At 40.4% G+C, this 22,643-nt stretch overlaps 1 protein-coding gene across 2 annotated transcripts in view; it reads left to right on the forward strand.

The window, feature by feature from the left end:
• Nucleotides 1-22,643, forward strand: part of camk2a (calcium/calmodulin-dependent protein kinase II alpha) — a 432,468-nt gene that overhangs the window by 347,202 nt on the left and 62,623 nt on the right. For both annotated transcript variants that reach the window (XM_028813039.2, XM_028813038.2), the window contains exons 9-12: nucleotides 11,554-11,648; nucleotides 16,863-16,985; nucleotides 17,074-17,157; nucleotides 19,348-19,390. In XM_028813039.2, the coding sequence (XP_028668872.1) occupies nucleotides 11,554-11,648; nucleotides 16,863-16,985; nucleotides 17,074-17,157; nucleotides 19,348-19,390 (345 nt within the window). The remainder of the gene's footprint in view (nucleotides 1-11,553; nucleotides 11,649-16,862; nucleotides 16,986-17,073; nucleotides 17,158-19,347; nucleotides 19,391-22,643) is intronic.

Below are 22,643 nucleotides of genomic sequence, written 5' to 3' on the forward strand. Positions count from 1 at the left end.
GTGTATCCTGATGTCCTGGCTAAAATGTCCACCACGGTCTGCTTATTCTGGCCCCCTCTAATCACCCCCTGTCTCTGATTGGCTAACTCTGTCTCACCGATTCACCAACTAACAGTAATGTGTGGTGAGCATACTGCTGCAAAAATGGCTGCTGTTGCATCAACCAGGTGTAGTGATGAGTGTACCAACGTAAAATGGCTGCCTTCGTATCATTCAGCTGGATGTTGTACATTAGTGGTGATTGTAGTGGCTCCTCACTCACTGTGTAAAGCACTTTGAGTACCTTGAAAAGTGCTATATAAGTGTAATGAATTATTAATATTTTTGACATGGAGTTAAGAACCTGATTGAAACAAAATTTGGTCTTTCCAGACTTTTTTCCCTCACAATCATGCTGAGAAGCTTATATTCCATCACCTCATCAAAAAAGGTACTCTTTGAACTGTGCAAAGCAGGAGTAAGCTGAAGGTGATGTTGTATCTCTGGAACCTGTTTGAGATGATGGGTGCTTTATGACATGGGACGTTATCTACAGTGTCTTCTGATAGTTTCAGACTCCTTCACTTCTTTGACATTTTGTTTTGTTGTCTTGTGCTAAAATCATTTAAATTATTTTTTACCTCATCAAACAACACTTAATACCACAAAATAACAAAATGAAAACTGGATTTCTGGAATTTTCGCAAATTTATTAATAAGAAAAAAACTGAAATATCACATTGACAAAAATATTTGGATTCTTTACTGTGACGACTGAAATTTGGCTTGGGTACATCCCATTCTATTGATAATTGTTGAGATGTTTCTACACCTTGTATGGAATCCACCTGTGGTCAATTCAATTGATGGCACATGATTGGGAAAGGTACATGCTTGTCTAGAGAAGGTCACACAGTTGAGCAAAACCCAAGCCATGAGGTCGAAGGAGTTGCCTGTAGAGCTCGGAGACAGGAGTGTGTTAAAGCACAGATCTGGGAAGGCTACAAAAATATCTCTGCAGCATTGAAGGTCCCAAAGAGCATATTGGTTATCGTAATACTTAAATTGAAAAAGTTTCATAAAAAACACATCTCTAACTAGAGCTGGCTGCCCAGACAAATTGAGCAATCAGGGGAGAACAGCTATGGTAAATGAGGTGACCAAGAAATGAATGGCCACCTTGGATGAGCTCCAGAGAACTTGTATGGAGATGGGAGAAACTTAAGGACAACTACCACTGCAAAACTCCACTAATCTGGACTTTATGACAAAGTGGCCAGATGAGACATGACAGCCCACTAGATAGATAGATAGATAGATAGATAGATAGATAGATAGATAGATAGATAGATAGATAGATAGATAGATAGATAGATAGATAGATAGATAGATAGATAGATAGATAGATAGATAGATAGATAGATAGATAGATAGATAGATAGATAGATAGATAGATAGATAGATAGATAGATACCTAAAGGACTGGGTTATGAGAAACAGGATTCTCTGGTCTGATGAAAGCAAAATTGAACTGTCTGGCACCATTCATCACCTGTGCAATGCCATTCCAGTGGTGAAACATGGTGGTGGTAGCATCATGCTATGGGGATGTTTTTCAATGGCAAGGACCGGGAGACTACTTAGGGTTAGGGGAAAACTGAGCAGAGTAAAACACGGAAATATTCTTAAAGAAAACCTGCTCCATAGCACTCTAGGCCTCCAACGGGAAGGTGACCCTACGTACAAAGCAAAGAAGGCAAAGCATTTGTTTTGTGTCAACTGTGTGGATGTTATTGATTGTTCTGGAGTGGCCCACTCAGACCCCAGACTTAAACCCAATCGAACATCAATAGAGAGACCTGAAAGTAGCTGTCGAGTGACTGTCTCCATACAACCTAATAGAGCCTGAGATGATCCACAGAGAAGAATGGCAGAAAATCCGCAAATCCAGGTGTACTGAGCAAAGGGTCTGATTACTTGTATTAATGTGATCTTTTTGTCTTTTAATAAATTTGTGGAAATTCCAAAAAAATCCAATTTTCACTTTGTCATTCTGTGGTATTGAGTGTTGCTTGATGAAGGAAAAGATGAACTTAAATGATTTTAGCATAAGGCTGCAACCTAACAACATGTGAAAAAGTGAGAAGGTTTGAATATTTAGCCAAAAGGGGATGGACTTGGTCAGCAACAATGCTTAGATACACTGTGGCATTCAATTGACAACCAGTGTGCCTTATGTGAGCAAAGAAAACATTCCTTAAATTGTTAAACTACCATCATCGGCCTGAATGGTGGACACAAGGCAGATGGATCCATGAATGCATGCTGTTTACTCCAGAAATGTGACCCTACCATCTGCCGGCTACAGCAGAAATCAACATTCATCAAAACCAGGTGACATTTTCCCAATCTTCAGTCATCCAGATTTGGTGGTCACATAGCCCCCATTTTGCTTTTTGCTGTTATGTCTGGATTTCTAACCATTCTTCTAGCTTGAACGCATCTAGTCCTTCTGTTCTGACCCCTGTCATTAGCAAGATGTTTGCTCCCAGAGCTCTTGACCATTCACTGGATTCTCTAGTGACTGTAGTGTGTGAATGTCCCTGGTGGACAGTTGGTTGTGATACAGTGGTGCAAACAATAATACCGCAGTCCAAGTGACATGATCACATTTCAGTGTTTGGTCAAACAACATCTGAACCTCTTGACCATTTCTGCATGTGAAACAGACTGAGTTACAGCCACATCGTTGTTTTTCTTGTTATTTGGGGATTCCACATTATTTGAATTATTGTTTACCAACCGTCCCCCTCAACTTCACCCACATAGAAGTGAGACATGACAATGAGGAGGGCCCTGCCCTGGGTCCCCACTCCTGACGTCACGCTTCCCCCTCCCCTCTCAGCCTGCAGCCTCTGTCTCAGATTGGCGCGAATATATCGCTCCTGCAAGTGAAACCCAATCTAAATCCGTTAAGTAGTTCCCTCGTTCGCTACTTATGCTCTACCCCCTCCCCTTGGCCTGCTGCGTGTCTCATGGGTTCGCAAATTATAGAAAAACACGATCTAAATCTGTTAAGTAGTTCTCTCGTTCGCTACCTAAGAGGAGGTAAGGTACTCCTCGAAGCTGTCACGTGAGTGAGGAGGGCCCCGCTCCCCTCTCCTTGGCCTGCTGTGTGTCTCTGCAATTCACACAAATAAATCGGTACTGCAAGCAAACTATGATTCTTAGTGTGATGAGAGAAGTCACAAAATAAACCAGAAAGTTCAAGAAAATTATAGAAAAAACACAATCTAAATCCGTAAAGTAGTTCTCTCGTGTGCTAGCTAAGCGGCGGTAAGGTACTCCCCGAGGCTGCCGTGTGAGTGAGGTGGGACCGCCCCCCCCTCCAATCAGCCCACTGCGTGTCTCTGGGATTTGCAAAAATAAATCGGTACCGCAAGCAAGCTATGATACTTAGTGTGATAAGAGAGGTCGCAAAATCAACCAGAACGTTCAAGCAAATTTGAGAACAAAACATGATCCGTTAAGTAGTTCTCTCGTGAAAAGTGGACAGACAGACAGACATTGTATTTTATACCTTTGAGAGATTTTCCATAAAATTGTCATGAGCGAGTGGAAGAGAAAAGGTGACCCCAACTTCTCAGTGCTAGTGGGTCTTATGCATCATTGTTCCTTTGTCTTCATTGTCTCCTCCTCTATTACCTCCAGCAGGATAAACAGATACATTTGACATTCTGGCCAGTCATTCTAGACTGCAATACCCCTAATGACAAAGTGAGAACATGTTTTAGAAAGGTCTGATTTGTTAAAAATCAAAAACTGAAATCTCTCACTTGTAGAATTATTCGGACCCTTTTACTATGCCACTCCAAATTGTGTTTGGGTGCCTTCTGTTTGCTTTAATTCTCCTTCAGATGTGTCATGAACCTGACTGGAGTCCACCAGTGGCAAAGTGAATTGACTGGGTGTTTTAGAAAGGACAACGTGTCCCTGTCTATAGAAAGTTCATGCTGCATGTGTGGACATGCAATTCATGCTGCATGTGTGGACAAAGACCAAGCCAGTAGGCCAAGGAAGTCTCTGTAGATCTTCACGATCAAATTATGGTAATGTGTATATCAATGCAAGGGAATAAAACCATTTTTAAAGCTTTGAGTGTTCCCAGGAGCACAGTGGCCTCAATAATTGTGAAATGGAAGATGTTCTGAACAACCATGGCTATTCTTAGAGTTGTCGGTTTAGCCAAACTGAGTAACAGGGCAAGAAAATGTGACCAATAAATCAGTTGTCACTCTAACAAAGTTTAAGATGTCCTCTGGTGGGATGCGAGAAAATGTCAGAAGGACAACCATCTCAGTAGCATTGCTGTTGAGCAGGTGTTTTGATACAGTGGCTAGACGGAAGTCATTCTTGAGTACAGGGTATACGATGGAATTTAAAGGACTCTGAAAGTTTGAGGAACAAGATTCTCTGGTCTGATGACACAAAAATTGAGCTGTCCGGCAGAGACCTGCCACTGCTTATCACTTGCCTAATAACAACCATATGGTGAAGCATGGTGGTGGCAGCATCTGGCGATGGGGTTGCTTCTCAGCTGCAGGGACAGGAAGACTTGTTACGACTGTAGGAAGGATGAATGCAGCCAAATACAAAGAGATCCTTGAATAAATCCTGCTTCAATGTTCACCCCTTCTGAGAATGGGGTGACGGTTCATCTTTCAGCACCACAATGTATACAGCCAAGACAACACTGGAGTTGGGACAAGTCTCTGTCTGTCCTTAAGTGGCAGTCCCAAAGCTCAGACTTAAACCCCACAGATGATCTGAGGAGAGACCTGAAGATGGCGGGTTACAGATGCGTCTCATCCAATCTATTGGAGCTTGAAAGGATCTGCCATGGAGAACGGGATAAGTTGTTCAAATCCCAGAGTGCAAAGCTTGTAGAGACTTCTCCAGGGAGACTCAAAGCTGACATTACTGTCAAAGGGGTTTCTACAATGTACTGACTTGAGCATCTGAATGCCTATCTGAATGACAGATTTCAAAAAATATCTAAAAACACGTTATCATTTTCTCATTGCGAGTTATTGAATGTACATTGATGGGTAAAAATGGGAGATTTATCCATTTAAAGCTAAATCTACAACTCAATAAAGTGAGCAGAAACTGATGGGGTCTGAACATTTGCTATCATGCATTCTTGTCAAATTAAAAAAAAAAATCTAAAAACAATATTTAATCCTAAAGGCGGAAGTACAGTGAATGTTCTGGTGGAACTGTTCACCATGTACGACTGAGTGATTATGTGGGAGGATGTGTGGGAGCCTGCATGTGGGTGGGAAAATTGTACTTAACAGTTTCTTCACATGAAATTCATTTTCATTTATGGCATATCCTGCGTGGGTGACAGACTGCGTGTATATTTTTCTTTACACATTTAATTCCATGCAAATTACCCTTCTTCAATTAATTCACGGTGTAACCCTGGCTTTGCCCACACTTGTGTTCTCCTATTGCTAGATTGTTTCACAGCCGTATTTCAATTCAGTGCAAGTCACTCTACGTCACTGCAATGAATCCCTCTAGCTCTAAATCATTTTTGAAATGTTCACTTTATTTTCAGGCAACAAAATCAATCATTCCGTATACACATGGGACTCTCAAATTGACCCTCGACTCCTCAGTAGCATCTTCATAGCCTTTAGTGAAAGCTAGGCATGCACACCATCAGCGTTTTGAAAATGAGACCTTAGTGTGAGTCGGCTTGACTGACAGCAGGTCGTCGTCGGAGGTCACACATTTTGCCTGCTGTTATTCATGTCACGTGTCGTGAAGTATTCTTTGGGAAAGTGCATTCTCACATACACATACGTAATTAATGAGAGTTAAAGGGCTTATTTGTGAAAAAACACAAGGGAGTGCAGCCTGTAGACCAGCCATTAGCCTGCTGATAGCATGTGCGTGGCTTATTTACTTCCCACCTGTAAAATGAAAATTGCTTCTAGGATGTTATGCAGTGATATAACTAGAATGCACCCAACAATGCACTGGCATCCTGTCCAGGGACTGATCCTGCCTTAAACCTGATACATGCTGGGATGGACTCCAGCTTCCCTGAAACTCTGCTCAGAGTAAAGCAGGTTTAGAAAATAGATGGATAAATAAAATATATACAATTATAATAATTAAATAAACAGTTTGATCACTTAATTAGTTTTACCTATCTAGTACCAGGTTGGACACTAGCCCCAGCAAAGTGCTTTCAATTCAGTTCAATTCAATTCACTTTATTTTTGGATAGCATCCTCATAGACTGCAGGCGGAAGGGTGCAGACAAGTCCTCAGGTAAAATGCAAACACAAACTTTACAAATTACTAATTATATATAATGAGTATACATAAAGACACAGATTTGTTTAAACAGACATTTATTATATAGTGCTATCTATCTATCTATCTATCTATCTATCTATCTATCTATCTATCTATCTATCTATCTATCTATCTATCTATCTATCTATCTATCTATGTGTTATATAGTGCCTTTCTAGATAGATAGATAGATAGATAGATAGATAGATAGATAGATAGATAGATAGATAGATAGATAGATAGATAGATAGATAGATAGATAGATAGATAGATAGATAGATAGATGGATACTTTATTAATCCCAATGGGAAATTCACATTCTTCAGCAGCAGCATACTGATACAATAAATAATATTAAATTAAAGATTGATAATAATGCAGGTGAAAAACAGACAATAACTATGTATAATGTTAAATGTTAACGTTTACCCCCCCGGGTGGAATTAAAGAGTCGCATAGTTTGGGGGAGGAACGATCTCCTCAATCTGTCAGTGGAGCAGGACGGTGACAGCAGTCTGTCGCTGAAGCTGCTCTTCTGTCTGGAGATGATACTATTTAGTGGATGCAGTGGATTCTCCATAATTGATAGGATCCTGCTGAGCGCCCGTCGCTCTGCCACAGATGTTAAACTGTCCAGCTCCATGCCAACAATAGAGCCTGCCTTCCTCACCAGTTTGTCCAGGCGTGAGGCGTCTTTCCTCTTAATGCTGCCTCCCCAGCACACCACTGCGTAGAAGAGGGCGCTCGCCACAACCATCTGATAGAACATCTGCAGCATCTTATTGCAGATGTTGAAGGACGCCAGCCTTCTAAGGTAGTATAACCGGTTCTGTCCTTTCTTGCACAGAGCATCAGTATTGGCAGTCCAGTCCAATTTATCATCCAGCTGCACTCCCAGATATTTATAGGTCTGCACTATCTGCACACAGTCACCTCTGATGATCACTGGGTCTATGAGGGGTCTGGGCCTCCTAAAATCCACCACCAGCTCCTTGGTTTTGCTGGTGTTCAGGTGTAGGTGGTTTGAGTCGCACCATTTAACAAAGTCATTGATTAGGTCCCTATACTCCTCCTCCTGCCCACTCCTGATGCAGCCCACGATAGCAGTGTCGTCAGCGAACTTTTGCACATGGCAGGACTTCTATCTATCTATCTATCTATCTATCTATCTATCTATCTATCTATCTATCTATCTATCTATCTATCTATCTATCTATCTATCTATCTATCTATCCATGCTACTTGACAGGTGTACCTAATAAACTCATAGTCTATCTAGTAATGATGATTTCTCTATTACTGTATATTTTGCCCTGTAAAGTGAATTTAAGAGTTTGAAATAAAAAGTAAGGCAATAGAGACAGTATGGTGGTGCAGTGCTTAGCATTGTTGTGTGCACAGCAGAGCCCTGGGTTCACAGATTACTTCAATAATATATTCCATCCATCCATTTTCCAACCCGCTGAATCCTAACACAGGGTCACGGGGGTCTGCTGGAGCCAATCCCAGCCAACACAGGGCACAAGGCAGGAACCAATCCCGGGCAGGGTGCTAACCCACCGCAGTCAATAATATATTGAAGGAGTTAAAATATATTTTAACTTTTATATTAGAAATACATTGTTAGATATAATATATTTATATCAGCATAGCTTGTCACCTGTTTATTAAAACATAATAGTACAACGGTAAGTATTTCTGTTTTGATTGCATCATGTAGTTATGAACTTTTGTTCACGGGATAAGCCAGCCCTTACATCCCTCTTTCTTTGTGATTCTTATTGCTTTTCCTCTTCACCATTCCAGTCCTGTTTCGGATGGCATGATGGCCGGATACACAAACATGTGTCTCGTGTTTTACTGTCTTACATTGGCTAATTGCATCTGTCCTCTTAAATGCTGGATGGGCATCAACCTAAAAGAAGTGGGTGTTCAGAGTGTAGTGCAAATCTGGCTCAGACATATTGAGCAGAGGGTAATGGTGTGAGGAATCTTATTAGAACTGGCTGACGTTAAGAATGGTGTCCCTCAGGGGTCAGTGGTGGGGCCGCTGCTAAAAATATTTCTAAATGATTTAAATAGAAATGTAAATAACAAGCTGGCTATGTTTCCAGAATCATTACAGAGGGCCTTGGACAGTATACAGGCTTGGGCAGATTAGTGGCTGGTGAAATTTAATGTCAGTAAATGTAAAGAATTACATGTAGGAAGTCAAAATGTTAGGACTGAATACACAGTGGGAGGCCTGAAAATCGAAAGTACACCTTTATGAGAAGGATTTAGGAGTTCTAGTGGACTCTGCACTTTCAACTTCCAGACAGTGTTCAGAGGCCATTAAGAAGGCTAAGAGAATGTCAGGTTATATAGCGCCTTGAGGTATGGAGTGCAAGTCCAAGGAGGTTCTGCTCAAGCTTTATAACGCACTGGTGAGGCCTCATCTGGAGTACTGGGTGCAGTTTTGGTCTCCAGGCTACAAAAAAGGACATAACAGTAGAAAAGGTCCAGAGAAGAGCAACTAGGTTGATTCCAGGGCTACAGGGGTTGGGTTATGAGGAAAGATTAAAAAAGTAAAGCCTATACAGTTTAAGCAAAAAAAAAGATTTAAAGGAGACCTGATTGAAGTGTTTAAAATTATGAAATTATGAAAGACCAGTGGATCGAGACGGTAACTTTAAAATGAGTTCATCGAGAACACAGGGACACCGTTGGAAACTTGTTAAGGGTAAATTTTGCACAGACGATAGGAAGTTTTCTTCACACATAGAACCACAGACACTTGGAATAAGCGACCAAGTAGTGTGGTAGACAGCAGAACCTTAGGTACCTTCAAAACTCGACTTGATGTTATTTTAGAAGAATTATGTGGATAGGACTGGTGCATTTTGTTGGGCTGAATGGCCTGTTATCGTCTTGATTGCTTCTAATATTCTATTGACATTACACCCAAGCAGGGGCACGGATGCCAGACTACTTCTTTAATCTTCAGACTAATTCTTTCATTTTTCTCAGGTACTGAAATACTTTACCTTCTTTGTTCATCGCTTTTGCAAAATTTTTCATTAGTCTAGGTTTTATATGAAGAGAAGAGAAATATCTTTGCTGGGTCAACAAGTTGTTGCATACGTTGTATATGTCACATTTGTTTGTCCTTATTAAGCAAACCAGTTCTAAAGAACAACACTTGGTACTGTATATGTGAGCTGCAATGACACAACATTTAGATCACTACAGAAGTTCCAGTTGTATATTTATAATATGAGATGATATGACAAAAAACAGGAAATTACAATTAAATGATTTGTGATAGGAAAATTCAAAGATAATTTTTTGTCATCAGCAGGCCAGAATCCATAATACACATAGTTTTCAGAAAACACAATCACGATTAATAGCCATTTAATTTCTTTATGGCCACTGAATGTTATATAGTAACAGTGCTTAATAATAATAATAATACATTTTATTTATATAGTGCCTTTCCCATGCTCAAGGCACTTACAGAATATAATAAAGAACGGCAAGGTATACAGTATATAGCATTGTACAAACCAGATAAATAAATAAAGAAGATTAAGACAGTGAATTCTGAAAAAAATCTGACAACATAATTGATGGTCTTGCACACACACACAGGTTACATGAGCATCTTGACAGAGAAGTAAACTGAAAGAAGGGTAATAAAGTCAAGTAGAGCTAAAAGCCTTCCTGAACAGATGAGTTTTGAGTTGTTTTTTAAAACAATTCATGAAGTCAGCTGACCTGATTAATTTCAGTAGGGCGCTATACAGCTGCTTGACCAAAAGTGTCTTCTAGAATGGGGGTCACCAACTCCTGTTCTGGAGGACCACCATGCTACAGGTTTTCATTCTAACCCTTTTCTTAATTAGTGACCTGTTTTTGCTGCTAGTTAACTTTTTTTGAACTAATCTTAATTGACTTGTTCTTGAATGCTCAGACCCCTTAATTGTTTCTTTTTCCGTAATTAGCAGCCAAACAGTAATGAGTTAGAAAATGAGCCAAAACGGCTGGTGTCCATTATACAATATCTGAAAATAAAGAATGATGAAGGTCTCAGGAATGTTGATCTGCTCAGATCCACAAAACATTTTAACGGAGCTGTTAGAAAGAGAAAATCAACAATTTCAGAAATGTCTGCTAATGCAACACAAAAGCAACAACAAGCCACGGAATTAAAGAACGGGTTTAATTAATGACAAGTATCAGCACCTCATTAAGCAACTGGTTGGAGTGAAAGTGGTTGGAGTTTGTAGCCCTGACTTTGCTGGTCTTCTGTTGGCTCACTCACTTCACATTTCATTTCTGTTTGGGTGCCGTTTAAGGAAAGTAATTAAGCAATTCTGAGGAACGATGAAAAGAAATTCAGGGGAACAAATCTTAAAAAAGCAATTCATCCGTCCATCCGTTATCCAACCCGCTATATCCTAACTACAGGGTCACGGGGGTCTGCTGGAGCCAATCCCAGCCAACACAGGGCGCAAGGCAGGAAACAAACCCCAGCAGGGTGCCAGCCCACTGCAGGGCACACACACACACCCCCACACACCAAGCACATACTAGAGACAAATTAGGACCGCCAATGCACCTAACCTGCATGTCTTTGGACTGTGGGAGAAAACCAATTAAAATGAATTCACAAGTTAATGAGCAGCACAAACAGGGCACTCATTTAAAAAAGGTTTAGAATGAAAACCTGCAGCCACGGCGGTCCTCTAGGACCGGACTTGGCAACCCCTGTTCTAGAACATTTTGTTTCCATTTCAGATCACTGAGGTTTAAAATATCTGCAATTAAAAGTGATGTTTCTCTGTTTAGGGGTTTATTGTCTAAATTTGGGCCAGAAAGGCAATGCTACAAATAAGAACAAATAAAAATGTCTACAAATAAAATGTGTTCACCAGTTTGTCTATAATGAACGGTGGGGCTCGGCTGGTTTGCCAGGCTGTGGTTCAAGTTGCTCCCTCTTAACCAGCATAAGAACTTCCTATTTTCATGTGAGACAGGAACCTCAAGCAGAACCAGAAAGTACAGGAGCAACAGATCTACTCAGTCATAGCATCGATTACAGCAGATTATTGTAACTTTAGCAGAGCTTTTAAGTTAAGATCATTTCAGACAGTTCCTCCTGCGTTTTAATTCCCTGCTTCACTGCCACTAATTGAACAATTTCTTATCCCACAGGTGTCATTTTATATATCCTCCTTGTTGGATATCCACCATTTTGGGATGAGGATCAGCATCGACTGTACCAACAGATCAAAGCCGGCGCCTATGATGTGAGTGACTCCAGACTTACTTTAAGAGAGACGAGCTCTTTGCTTCTCAGCTGGAATCCAATTTGCTGCATTTCCCCCTGCTTTTACGTGGGAGTGCAACAAGGCAAAGTGCTTTTGTAACTTTCAGAGCATCCGGCCAAACACAGCACTAAATAAATATAATTAAATTGTCGGTAACAACGTGTATTTCAGCGTTAAATGCTCACTTTTCTTACATCAGCTTGACATAATGCTTCTGTGCTGACGCTTGTTCATGACATTTTAAATGTGAAGCTATTTCATTGTGTTTATCAAATTTGTCTATCTGCTCTTCTTAGAAATAATACTGTAGTTTCTGATTGTCATACCTTTCTGAAATTAGACATGTGTTGACTGTGCAATTAAAATCCAGGCCATTACTTGTAGCTGACCTCAGTAGCTCTCCTGCAAAAATAGGCGCTTCTTGATCTCTACAGGCCATTTTTATTTATGGCACCGATGACTCACGTTATGGACTTGATATCATTTATAGTTTCTTTTGATTGCTTAGTCAGGCAGCACAATAGAAGTGTGTCTTGTTTAAATATGATTTGTAAAACTGAGTGTTAAAAAATATATATATATATCATCCCACTGGAATTTTTAGTTGAGGGTCAAATTGACGATCACGTCGACTATGCCAAATGTTCAGGTTATATTAAGGTACCCTAAACAGTCATTCATGTTCGCAGAGAACAGGTCGGTTTAAGTCACTGACACTTTTAATAACACAGATGTGTGACAGAAGTGGGTTCATTGGCATATCCAAACTTTACATACATTTTTAAAAATGAAAAATATAAAAGCAGAAAATACGAACACAATTTCATGCTTGAAATTTATACCTTATAACCGAGATAAATTTTATGCTTGTTTAATACTAAATGATTTAAGGATTCAGAATTACGTGTGGCTTCAGTCCACTTAAAAAAAAAAATACAATTTAAAACAAGTGTAAAAGCCATTTGCCAGTTACAGGGGGTCCTCGCGTTACGACACAACTCCGTTCCTACAACAGTGATGTAACCCACATTTTGGTGTAAGTCGAAACACACCCTAGCCTAAATCACTTACCTATCCTAACACATTTGCAAAATCATAATCTAGAACATGAAAACACAATTAAGCCACAGAAAAAGGAAAAGGACATAAACATACTGTACTGTACACTACTGTAGTAACAGAAAAATGAGTGTAAAAAAAATTCCTTACCTTTACTCCTTCTGATCTCCTTACAATGTCTAATTTCACTTCCATCGTGATGGCTTTCCTCTTCTTTGAAGCAAACCATCTGAAGACTCTGACTTTCGTGTTGGAGCCGTGATAAGGGCCAAAATGTCACCAAACAAAGCAACGCAAATGGAAAACTTCCTTCGCGCACAACCAAACTAGTTTGCCAACTTCCTCACTCATACGCCACGTTACTGCGTATTCTTCCGCCGCACGCAACCAAACTAGTTCACCCACGTAGTCTGTAAGTACGACGCTAACGGTGTAAGCCGAAACACTCACGTCTCAATTTTTTTAAGCATTTATGGGAGTGAGCGTTGTAAACTCGAAACGTCATATGTTGAAACGTTGTAACCCGAGGTCCCCCTGTATTTCGGTCATGTTAAGTTGATAGAAGTATTTTCTTAGTTATGTTAAATGTTTGTCTATAAATTAAATAAATTAGTGCGTAGTTTATGAGAGATTCTTATAACCCCCACAAGCTGAATTGAATGGGTGTATTCTAACTATTTCTTGTCCATCTGATTGCAGATTAGTTTCAGAAAGTGACCTGCCTTGCTGTGTGTAAGGCATGGAGGGCCCACAGTTTCAAACCGTGCCTTAATGTGCTCAGTTGTATGTGCAGAGCCGTACATTTACAACGTACTGAATGTGAAGTAGAGCACTGAGAAATAACTCATCCTTAAACGTCAATTGTTTCTGTACTTAACAAGAAGAAACATTTTTCCTCTTTTTTGCCTTTTATTCTACGTGTGTAACAACTTTTCTCTATCCTTGTGTGGACTGTTTGCTTTGAAATTTCACTGAACCTTTTTAAAACAAACTTTTTGGACTCAGAGATTTCTTTTGGCACGTGTTTCTCTCGTTCTTGATCCTGCCATACTCACCTGCAGCTACAACAAGATTTCTTCACTTAACACATCGACTACAGGACCATTTATTTCCAGGGTGCTGCTGCAGTATTGGTTCATGCATATCTCTGTATTATAATAAAAAAAATCCTGGGACAAGACAAAAGTTTTTAGCCTGGGACGAAACGTGTCTTTTTCAGAGAGATACTTTCAAGTCCCACGAGATGAGACTTTGTGCCAAGAGATTTAACCACTCCAGGAAATAAAAGACAAACAGTAGATGACAAAGTAGAACGTCATAAAGAATTAAAAAACGTTGGTGCGATACACATGCGGAGCAGGTTAGAGATTATGAAAGTACTAAAATTCAAAAGTCTCAGAAAAATGATAGTAAAGATCGCAATAGCTCAAACAAATGGAAATTATTACTCGTTGAAATAACGGAACAGCGAAGAGAGATTGAATATATTGTTTGGATTTAAATGTTAAGTCAGAGACTTGTAGATTGTATAATTCATGTTGCCATCAGGGAAAGTAGAGTTTCTTCCCAATGAAGAGGCACATCGCGAGCACTAAAAGATTTGTTGTTTGGTGAAAGTGAAATCCACATACACGAGCGGCAGAGACGTGAAGTGCCTGGCACGTAGCGCAGGCCGGGGGGGTTGGCGAGCGAAGTGAGCAGGGAAGCCCTCTAGTATGATAAATAATGAACTCTATCAAAATTCATACAAAAATACATTGAAATGTATTAGAAAGCAACTTTTTATCAACAGTAACTGTTAAAAATGTTAATAAATTTTCAATTACTTTATTTTGAGCAGCAACAAATGTTAATAAATTTTCAATTACTTTATTTTGAGCAGCAACATGACTAAAAGTCTCCATTTGAATTAGACTCCTAGAAGCATGGCACCTCGCAGACCGTAGGCTTAGAAGAACATGCGCCGTAAAACATAACGCGTTTCTTTGCACTTCCCACACTTGTTGAACACAACACATTTGATGGTCGGTGGCTGCACACAGTGGGTGGCAGAATGTCCATGTAAGTGCTGTCTTAACAGTTGTGACGAGCTGGACAGCTTGTGAAGAAGAAATGCCTTTGGGGCTAGCAATCTTCATCAATACTTGAGCCTACAGGTTTCACATCATCCAATTGGTTGTCACTGTCTTGATCACTGTCATTATCTTCAAAATATTCATCTTGCAACAAATCTAGTTGTTTCAAAACACCAGCTTTATATCTTTTTCATGATGATAAAAGTATGGACTCTCAATTTATAACAGTGTTTTCCAAAAAAGTTAATTGGCTATCCACTAGATCAGGGGTCTCCAATCACAGTCCTGGAGGGCCGCAGTGGCTGCAGGTTTTTGCTCCAACCCAATTGCTTAATAAGAAGCACTAATTGCTCAAGTAACACTTCTGCTTCACTTTAGTTGTCTCGCTCATTAAGATTTTGAATGCTTATTGCTTATTTTCATCTTAAACAGCTGTATTCATTCAGTTTTTAATGGATCCTAATTAGCAATAACATGTGAATGACAAAAGAGACCAGCATTTCTCCATTTGGCTTGTTACCATTTACGCCAGTGTGTATTTATCTTGCATTATTTGGTTTAATTAAATACTTGGAAGGAAAGTAAAGAGAAAAAAGTGAATGATTGAGAATTGCTCGTCCATTTTAGCCTTCAAATCATTTGGATGATATCCTTAGATAGGCGAAGAAAGTCTAGGATATGAGAATGACCTGACATAGCAGAGTTAAAGCACTAACAAGCCATGAAATTAAATTATTGGCAGAATTGCTTTCTAATTAAGCAACCAGGTTAGAACAAAAACCTGCAGCCACTGCGGCCCTTCGGGACTGTGATTGGAGACCCCTGCACTAGATAGTCGCACTATAGTAGATAACTGAGACGTGGCGTCAAAGCTCAGCAGCAAGCTGACTGCGTTTATAGTGGTTGTATAATGAGATGTGCGTTATATTGTACATCGCACCTTGACAGGCTCAATGAGATACGACTTAACTCGTACTTTGCATTCAAAGTGTTAAGGGAATACTCCAGCCATAAATTATACTGTTTTATATGTTAATTACCCCCTGTATTTTGCAGTGATGTTTAATCTCACATTTTCGTGGAGAACAGACATAACAACATTTCTAAATAGAATAGTAGCAATGGTGACCAACACTGGACAACAGCAAACAATATAAAAAACATTCATCCATCCATCCAAAAAAATCTTCCATAATGCTGGTGACGCCTAACCCACATGTCAAGTCATCCAAGAAGCACCTTCACACGGGGTGGTGCTTCTTGCATTAAAAACAGAACTCTTGACCAATGAATGAATGGGAGAGGCAGTTCTTCAGTTCAAAAGCACAACTCCATGTGAAGGAGCTTCCTATTTGTGGACTTCTTTGAATTTCTGGAGTTTTTAGTAAAAAATGCATGCATTTTGCAAGATGTGAGCTTAGAGTTTGATGGCTTATGCTACACGAGGAACATAAGATTTTTTTCATGGACGTTTTTTTTTATTGTTTTCTCTTGTCCATCATTGGTCGCCATTCGTTCCCTTTCTATCAGATAAACACCACACCTGGACCCATACAACAAAATGTGGTAGTATCAGAAACACACTAATAATAATACAAATCCCCAAAACAAACTGCAACTAGCAAAGAAAGAATTAAAAAGAATGTGAATGTTAGCAATAGCAACCTCATAAATTATAAAAAGGAAAATGGAAAAGTAAATAATAAGACATAACTGCATTTTACTAAATAAAACTGTAGCTTTTCTCCTCATTGCATTGTCCAAGTAAAATTAGAGATGGAACACAATGATTAAACTTAAATAAGTTAAACTTAACTATAAAAGCTCCAAATTATTTAGGTAGGCCACTTATATGCTTTTCACAATGGATGCACAAATCACAATGGATAATAATATAAGAATGTCTAATTTACATAGAAATGTGGTTCTGATTACTTTCTGAAAGAGTAAATTCCAAAGATTATACAACAATGTAAACTTTCATAATCCCACTGGATAATTTCATCTATTTTGACAAAAATCATTGAAACAATCAACTTTGTCATTTTTTCCTGTCTAGTTTCCCTCACCCGAGTGGGACACTGTCACTCCTGAGGCCAAAGACCTCATCAACAAGATGCTCACAATAAACCCCGCTAAGCGGATCACAGCGGCGGAGGCCCTCAAACACCCCTGGATATCGGTGAGCATAGTGCTTCCTGTTCTTCAAAGCATGCTGCCTTGTTTGCTTTGGACTCATTGGCTTTCTTGTCCTCTTTCTCTCTTCTCAGCATCGCTCAACTGTGGCCTCATGCATGCACAGACAGGAGACTGTGGACTGCCTGAAGAAGTTCAATGCAAGAAGAAAACTCAAGGTATGAGTTCGTGTTGGCAGATGCCTCTTCCCTTTTATGCCATGACTGCCGTTTTTTCTCCACTTCCCCAAGACAAGGCTGATCACCTAACCCAACTTGAATAAAACTTCCGGAATATTAGTAAGTGGTGGCCGAAGCTGGACAAAAAACAGGTGTGGATTGATGCTAAAATGTCAGATCGAGCCAAAAAAAAATCAGAGTTGTGTCATGAAATGGAGATTCCTCCAAAACAAATTAGGTGAGGCCTTCACATTTCAGCCAGGAACTTTACTAGTCTGCACAGCAGACCCCAAATACTACCTGCTGGCTTCATCTGGAACAGGCCCAAAAATGGGGAGCTGCCAAAATAACTATAAATATCACAAAAATAAAGCGAAAGTCCCACAAAGAGGAGGGTTACTGTCAAATTCCGGCATGTGCACAAAAAATACAAAAAATGTTTATGTATCAAAGATTTCTCTCTATTATATAAAAAAATCTTGGGATGAGACGAGTCATTTTCAGAGAGACGAGACATTTTCAGAGTGATAATTTCAAGTCACGCGAGACAAGACTTTGTGCCAAGAGATGAATTGAAAACCTAACAAGTTCAAGCGGGGGCGGAAATAAAAGACAAACAGTAGAAGAAGACAAGACAAAGAGTAGAAGACAAAGATTTGTTGTTTGGAGATCGATTATATGGACATAGGTGATATGACAGAAGTATGTAGATATTTTTTGGCTTTAAACTTTAAGTCAAAGACTTGTAGATAATCTAATTAGTGTTGCCATCAGGAAAAAGTAGTGCTTCTTCCCAATGAAGAGGCCTATCCGCAAGAATTAAAAGATTTATTGTTTGGTGAATGTGAAATCCACGTATGCGAGTGGCAAAGATGCAAAGTGTCTGGTACGTAGCACAGGCTGGGGAATTGGTGAGCAAAGCCCCCTAGTATTACAAAAAAGTAAAAAAACAGGAGTGGCGATGTCAGGGTGGCCTTGCCTCGTGGAGCTCCACACACAAAGAACAATGAAAAGAATTAGATTTAAAGGGACATTACACAATTTTCACATCACATATTAAATAAAAACTACACACATGAAAAATAATAACTTAAAATTAATAAAGACAACAATCCACTATATGATAAAACACTACAGTATGTGTGTCCAATCCCTCTGAGCAACCTGATTGGTCAGTTTGGCTTTGTTGATGCAATAAAAGAGGAAGTGTGAGACACACAAGAGGAGTAAAGGCATATGAGGCATGCTGAGAGAGTCACCTTCAAAGACAGAATGAATAAAACCGGACAGCGGGCAAAAAAGGCATCTTGAAAATAACCACAGAGTCTGAGAAGCAGGCTTGACAGGCGAATGCTCGAATGAGGAACTGCCGGGGAAGAGACATTTACATATGGAAATGCAGAGGAAAGGTGCTGAAAGTACATGTAGGGCAAGAAAGAGGAAATATTTTTAAATATTCTGTTTTCTGTCTTCCACAGGTACTGTGGCTATAAAACATAAAATACAAAGTAATTTCAGCCAGATGCATCACAGGAGGTTAAAAACTGAAGGCAAAAGTTCTAACCTTATAAAGTTCTAGGTTTCCTTTCCATAACTGTCATAACATTTAGAGTAGATGTAATATTTTTTTTATTTTTTTTTTATAGATTTTATTTGAAGGAAACAGCATTCCATACAATTAAGACTAACTTCTACTAAAAAGAAAATAACATTACATATACAGTCAACTTAACAAAGCTGAATTCAACCCACCTGAGTACAATATTGTTTTAAGCTCATCTATCCAAAAGCTTGAATGTGGGCCTAGGTGTGCCACCATCTTAAATAGGGGTGAAACAATGATCATTTCTTTTCCGCATCACATAACTGGCCACCCCTACACTAACCTCGAAAAGGGAATTGTTAGGATTGCTGTAGCAGCACAAAATAACAAAGCGGTGAGGCCTCTGAAATAGCCCACAGTTTAAACCAATCATCAGCGTGTAGCCTGCAAGCAGCAGCTGCCTCTGAACACATGCACAAGAACTACATGCCTAGGCTTTTCTGTCTAGACGCCAACTTTTTCCTCATTAAATGCTGAGTTTTCCTAGCTTCAAAGTGAAAGGATGACCTATAGAAATATCATTGTGCTAGTGCCATCTCTATTAATTTTAATAAATCTAATTTGTCTTTATTATTTTTTTATTCCAGGGGGCAATTCTTACAACAATGCTGGCTACAAGAAACTTTTCAGGTGAGTGGCACATTAGTGCTGTAAAGAGACACGAAATATTGTAAGGTTCATTCTGATGAGACTAGGCCAGTCAGTCTAACACCGGTGGCATATTACATGACTTCTAGTCGGAGAGGATGTCAGACTTGACAAATGCAGTTGCTGATCTTTTCGCTTGAGTATATCAGATAACATGACTAGAAATTGCAGGGCATGTCAAAATAGACGACTCTGTGTTGATTTTCCAACACAGTTTCACAATTCCAAAATACTGCAAGCTCACGCTTTTGTCTGACAGAGATGAAACTGTATGGATGCTTTACAGGTATGATGAGTTCACCTGCAGTTTCATCCTTTTTTTTTTCTTTCTTCCTTTCTGTTGTGGAGACCCGCCCCGGGCACAGACAGGCAGACACCGATGGTTCAAATCCGCACACACGTTTATTATACATTGTCCAATTATTTACAAAAACCGCACACAACCTGGTGCCCCTGCACCACACACCCGCAGTTCGGGCCTCTTTCTATGCCTCTCTTCACTGCCTCCACTCCTCTCCTCCGAGCTCTGTCCTCTTCCACCTGACTCCAGCTGACGAATGGAGGAAGGCGGCCCATTTTAAGTCCACCCGGATGTGCTCCAGGTGCCCCCTGATGAGCTTCTTGCGCACTTCTTGGTGTGGCGGAAGTGCCGCACGAGCATCCTGAAGCACTCCGGGTGTCCCTGGTTTTCCTTCCGCCAGCACCTCCGGGTGTGGCAGAAGTGCTGACGTCCAGGGTTTCTCAGGCATCTGGGCGCCCCCTGGCGGTGATCACGGGGCCCCTATAGGATTGAGCTTCCATACTCTGTTCCCGTGGCCACCATACAAACCAGGGTGGCTGCCCTCTCGTGGTTCAGAGGAGGCATAGTCCCTCTCCCGGTCCTTCCAGGCATACCGGCTAGTATCGCCCCCAGCCGCCCGCCACACTGTCAAGGTACATAAAACACAAGATACCAGACGGATGAGCCTCTCTTCTGTTTGTCAGGTCCACAATGACCCACGTTCCTTTTTTTTTCTTTGCTGCATGATATGCATTGTAACTCCTGGTGACTGCTCATTGGATGGCAGCTTTCAAACCTGTTTGACTTGGTCGAGAAAACTGGACTGAGTCAGTATGGATGTCAGATTTAACCTGTGGCAGCCACGAAAGTGCATAACGACTACCCCTCGCTTGCTAAAATTATGTAAAAGAAGTCTGTGACTGAAAATCGCTGCAAAAGTCATGTAAGGTGAGAGGACCCTAACATAGCTTGCCAAACTCTGTTCACTTAACTCTGGAAAAATATCATACAGTCGAGTTTTGAAGTCCTTAAAGCACTACTGTCTCCCTTCCTCCCTACTTAGTAATTTATTCCAAATACAGTAGATATTTTGTTAGCTATTTTGAGTGAAGCAATATTTTCTAACATTTTGTGTGAAATTTATCCTGCTTCCTTCTGGTATCTCGGTGTTCTTTTTGGTGAACTCATTCAAATTATGATGAGAATTGGTTTAGTGTAGCCAGGATGTTAGTCTAAAATGAAATGAATTCAACAAGAACACAGGGACACAGCTGGAAACTTTTAAAACCAGTTTAATCCACACCATGGTCATTTGGCTGGGAATTAGGGGGATTGTTGGGGGGTTTGGCGCCTATTCAAGCCAACATAGGGTGCAAGGCAGGAACAAACCTTGGACAGGTGTGCCAACCCATCACAGGGTCAAGACACACAGTAGGGCCAATTTAGCAAGATTTTTAAGATGAAAAAAAACAAGCTTTGGATGGTTTTGTTATTTGTGTTTTGAATAACATATGAGTGTCAATACTAACACCTAAACTGAATGCTGATGCAGTAAAACTAATGTTGATTCCAGAAGAGTGACAGAATGTTGTTGTGGTCAGCATCATTCCCTCCAATAGGAAACATTTCTGTTTTTTCTGCATTCAGCGACACATAGTTCTCATCCCTCCACTCCTTTAACTGACAGACACAACTAATTAAGAACAGCCTCGGAGAAACTTCATTTGGTGAAATAAAAAAGGTATACATACAGTGCATCCAGAAAGTATTCACAGCGCATCACTTTTTTCACATTTTGTTATGTTACAGCATTATTCCAAAATGGATTAAATTCATTTTTTTTCTCAGAATTCTACACACAACACCCCATAATGACAATGTGAAAAAAGTTTACTTGAGGTTTTTGCAAATTTATTAAAAATAAAAAAAACTGAGAAATCCCATGTACATAAGTATTCACAGCCTTTGCTCAATACTTTGTCGCTGCACCTTTGCCAGCAATTACAGCCTCAAGTCTTTTTGAATATGATGCCACAAGCTTGGCACACCTATCCTTGGCCAGTTTCACCCATTCCTCTTTGCAGCACCTCTCAAGCTCCATCAGGTTGGATGGGAAGTGTTGGTGCACAGCCATTTTAAGATCTCTCCAGAGATGTTCAATCGGATTCAAGTCTGGGCTCTGGCTGGGCCACTCAAGGACATTCACAGAGTTGTCCTGAAGCCACTCCTTTGATATCTTGGCTGTGTGCTTAGGGTCGTTGTCCTGCTGAAAGATGAACTGTCGCCCCAGTCTGAGGTCAAGAGCGCTCTGGAGCAGGTTTTCATCCAGGATGTCTCTGTACATTGCTGCAGTCATCTTTCCCTTTATCCTAACTAGTCTCCCAGTCCCTGCCGCTGAAAAACATCCCCACAGCATGATACTGCCACCACCATGCTTCACTGTGACGCCTGGCATTCACACCAAAGAGTTCAATCTTTGTCTTATCAGACCAGAGAATTTTCTTTCTCATGGTCTGAGAGTCCTTCAGGTGCCTTTTGGAAAACTCCAGGCGGGCTGCCATGTGCCTTTAACTAAGGAGTGGCTTCCGTCTGGCCACTCTACCATACAGGCCTGATTGGTGGATTGCTGCAGAGATGGTTGTCCTTCTGGAAGGTTCTCCTCTATCCACGGAGGACCTCTGGAGCTCTGACAGAGTGACCATCGCGTTCTTGGTCACCTCCCTGTCTAAGGCCCTTCTCCCCCTTTCGCTCAGTTTAGATGGCCAGCCAGCTCTAGGAAGAGTCCTGGTGGTTTCGAACTTCTTCCACTTACGGATGATGGAGACCACTGTGCTCATTGGGACCTTCAAAGCAGCAGATATTTTTCTGTAACCTTCCCCAGATTTGTGCCTCGAGACAATCCTGTCTCAGAGGTCTACAGACAATTCCTTTGACTTCATGCTTGGTTTGTGCTCT

This window comes from Erpetoichthys calabaricus, chromosome 11 (assembly GCF_900747795.2).
Source record: "Erpetoichthys calabaricus chromosome 11, fErpCal1.3, whole genome shotgun sequence".
NCBI lineage: Eukaryota > Metazoa > Chordata > Cladistia > Polypteriformes > Polypteridae > Erpetoichthys > Erpetoichthys calabaricus.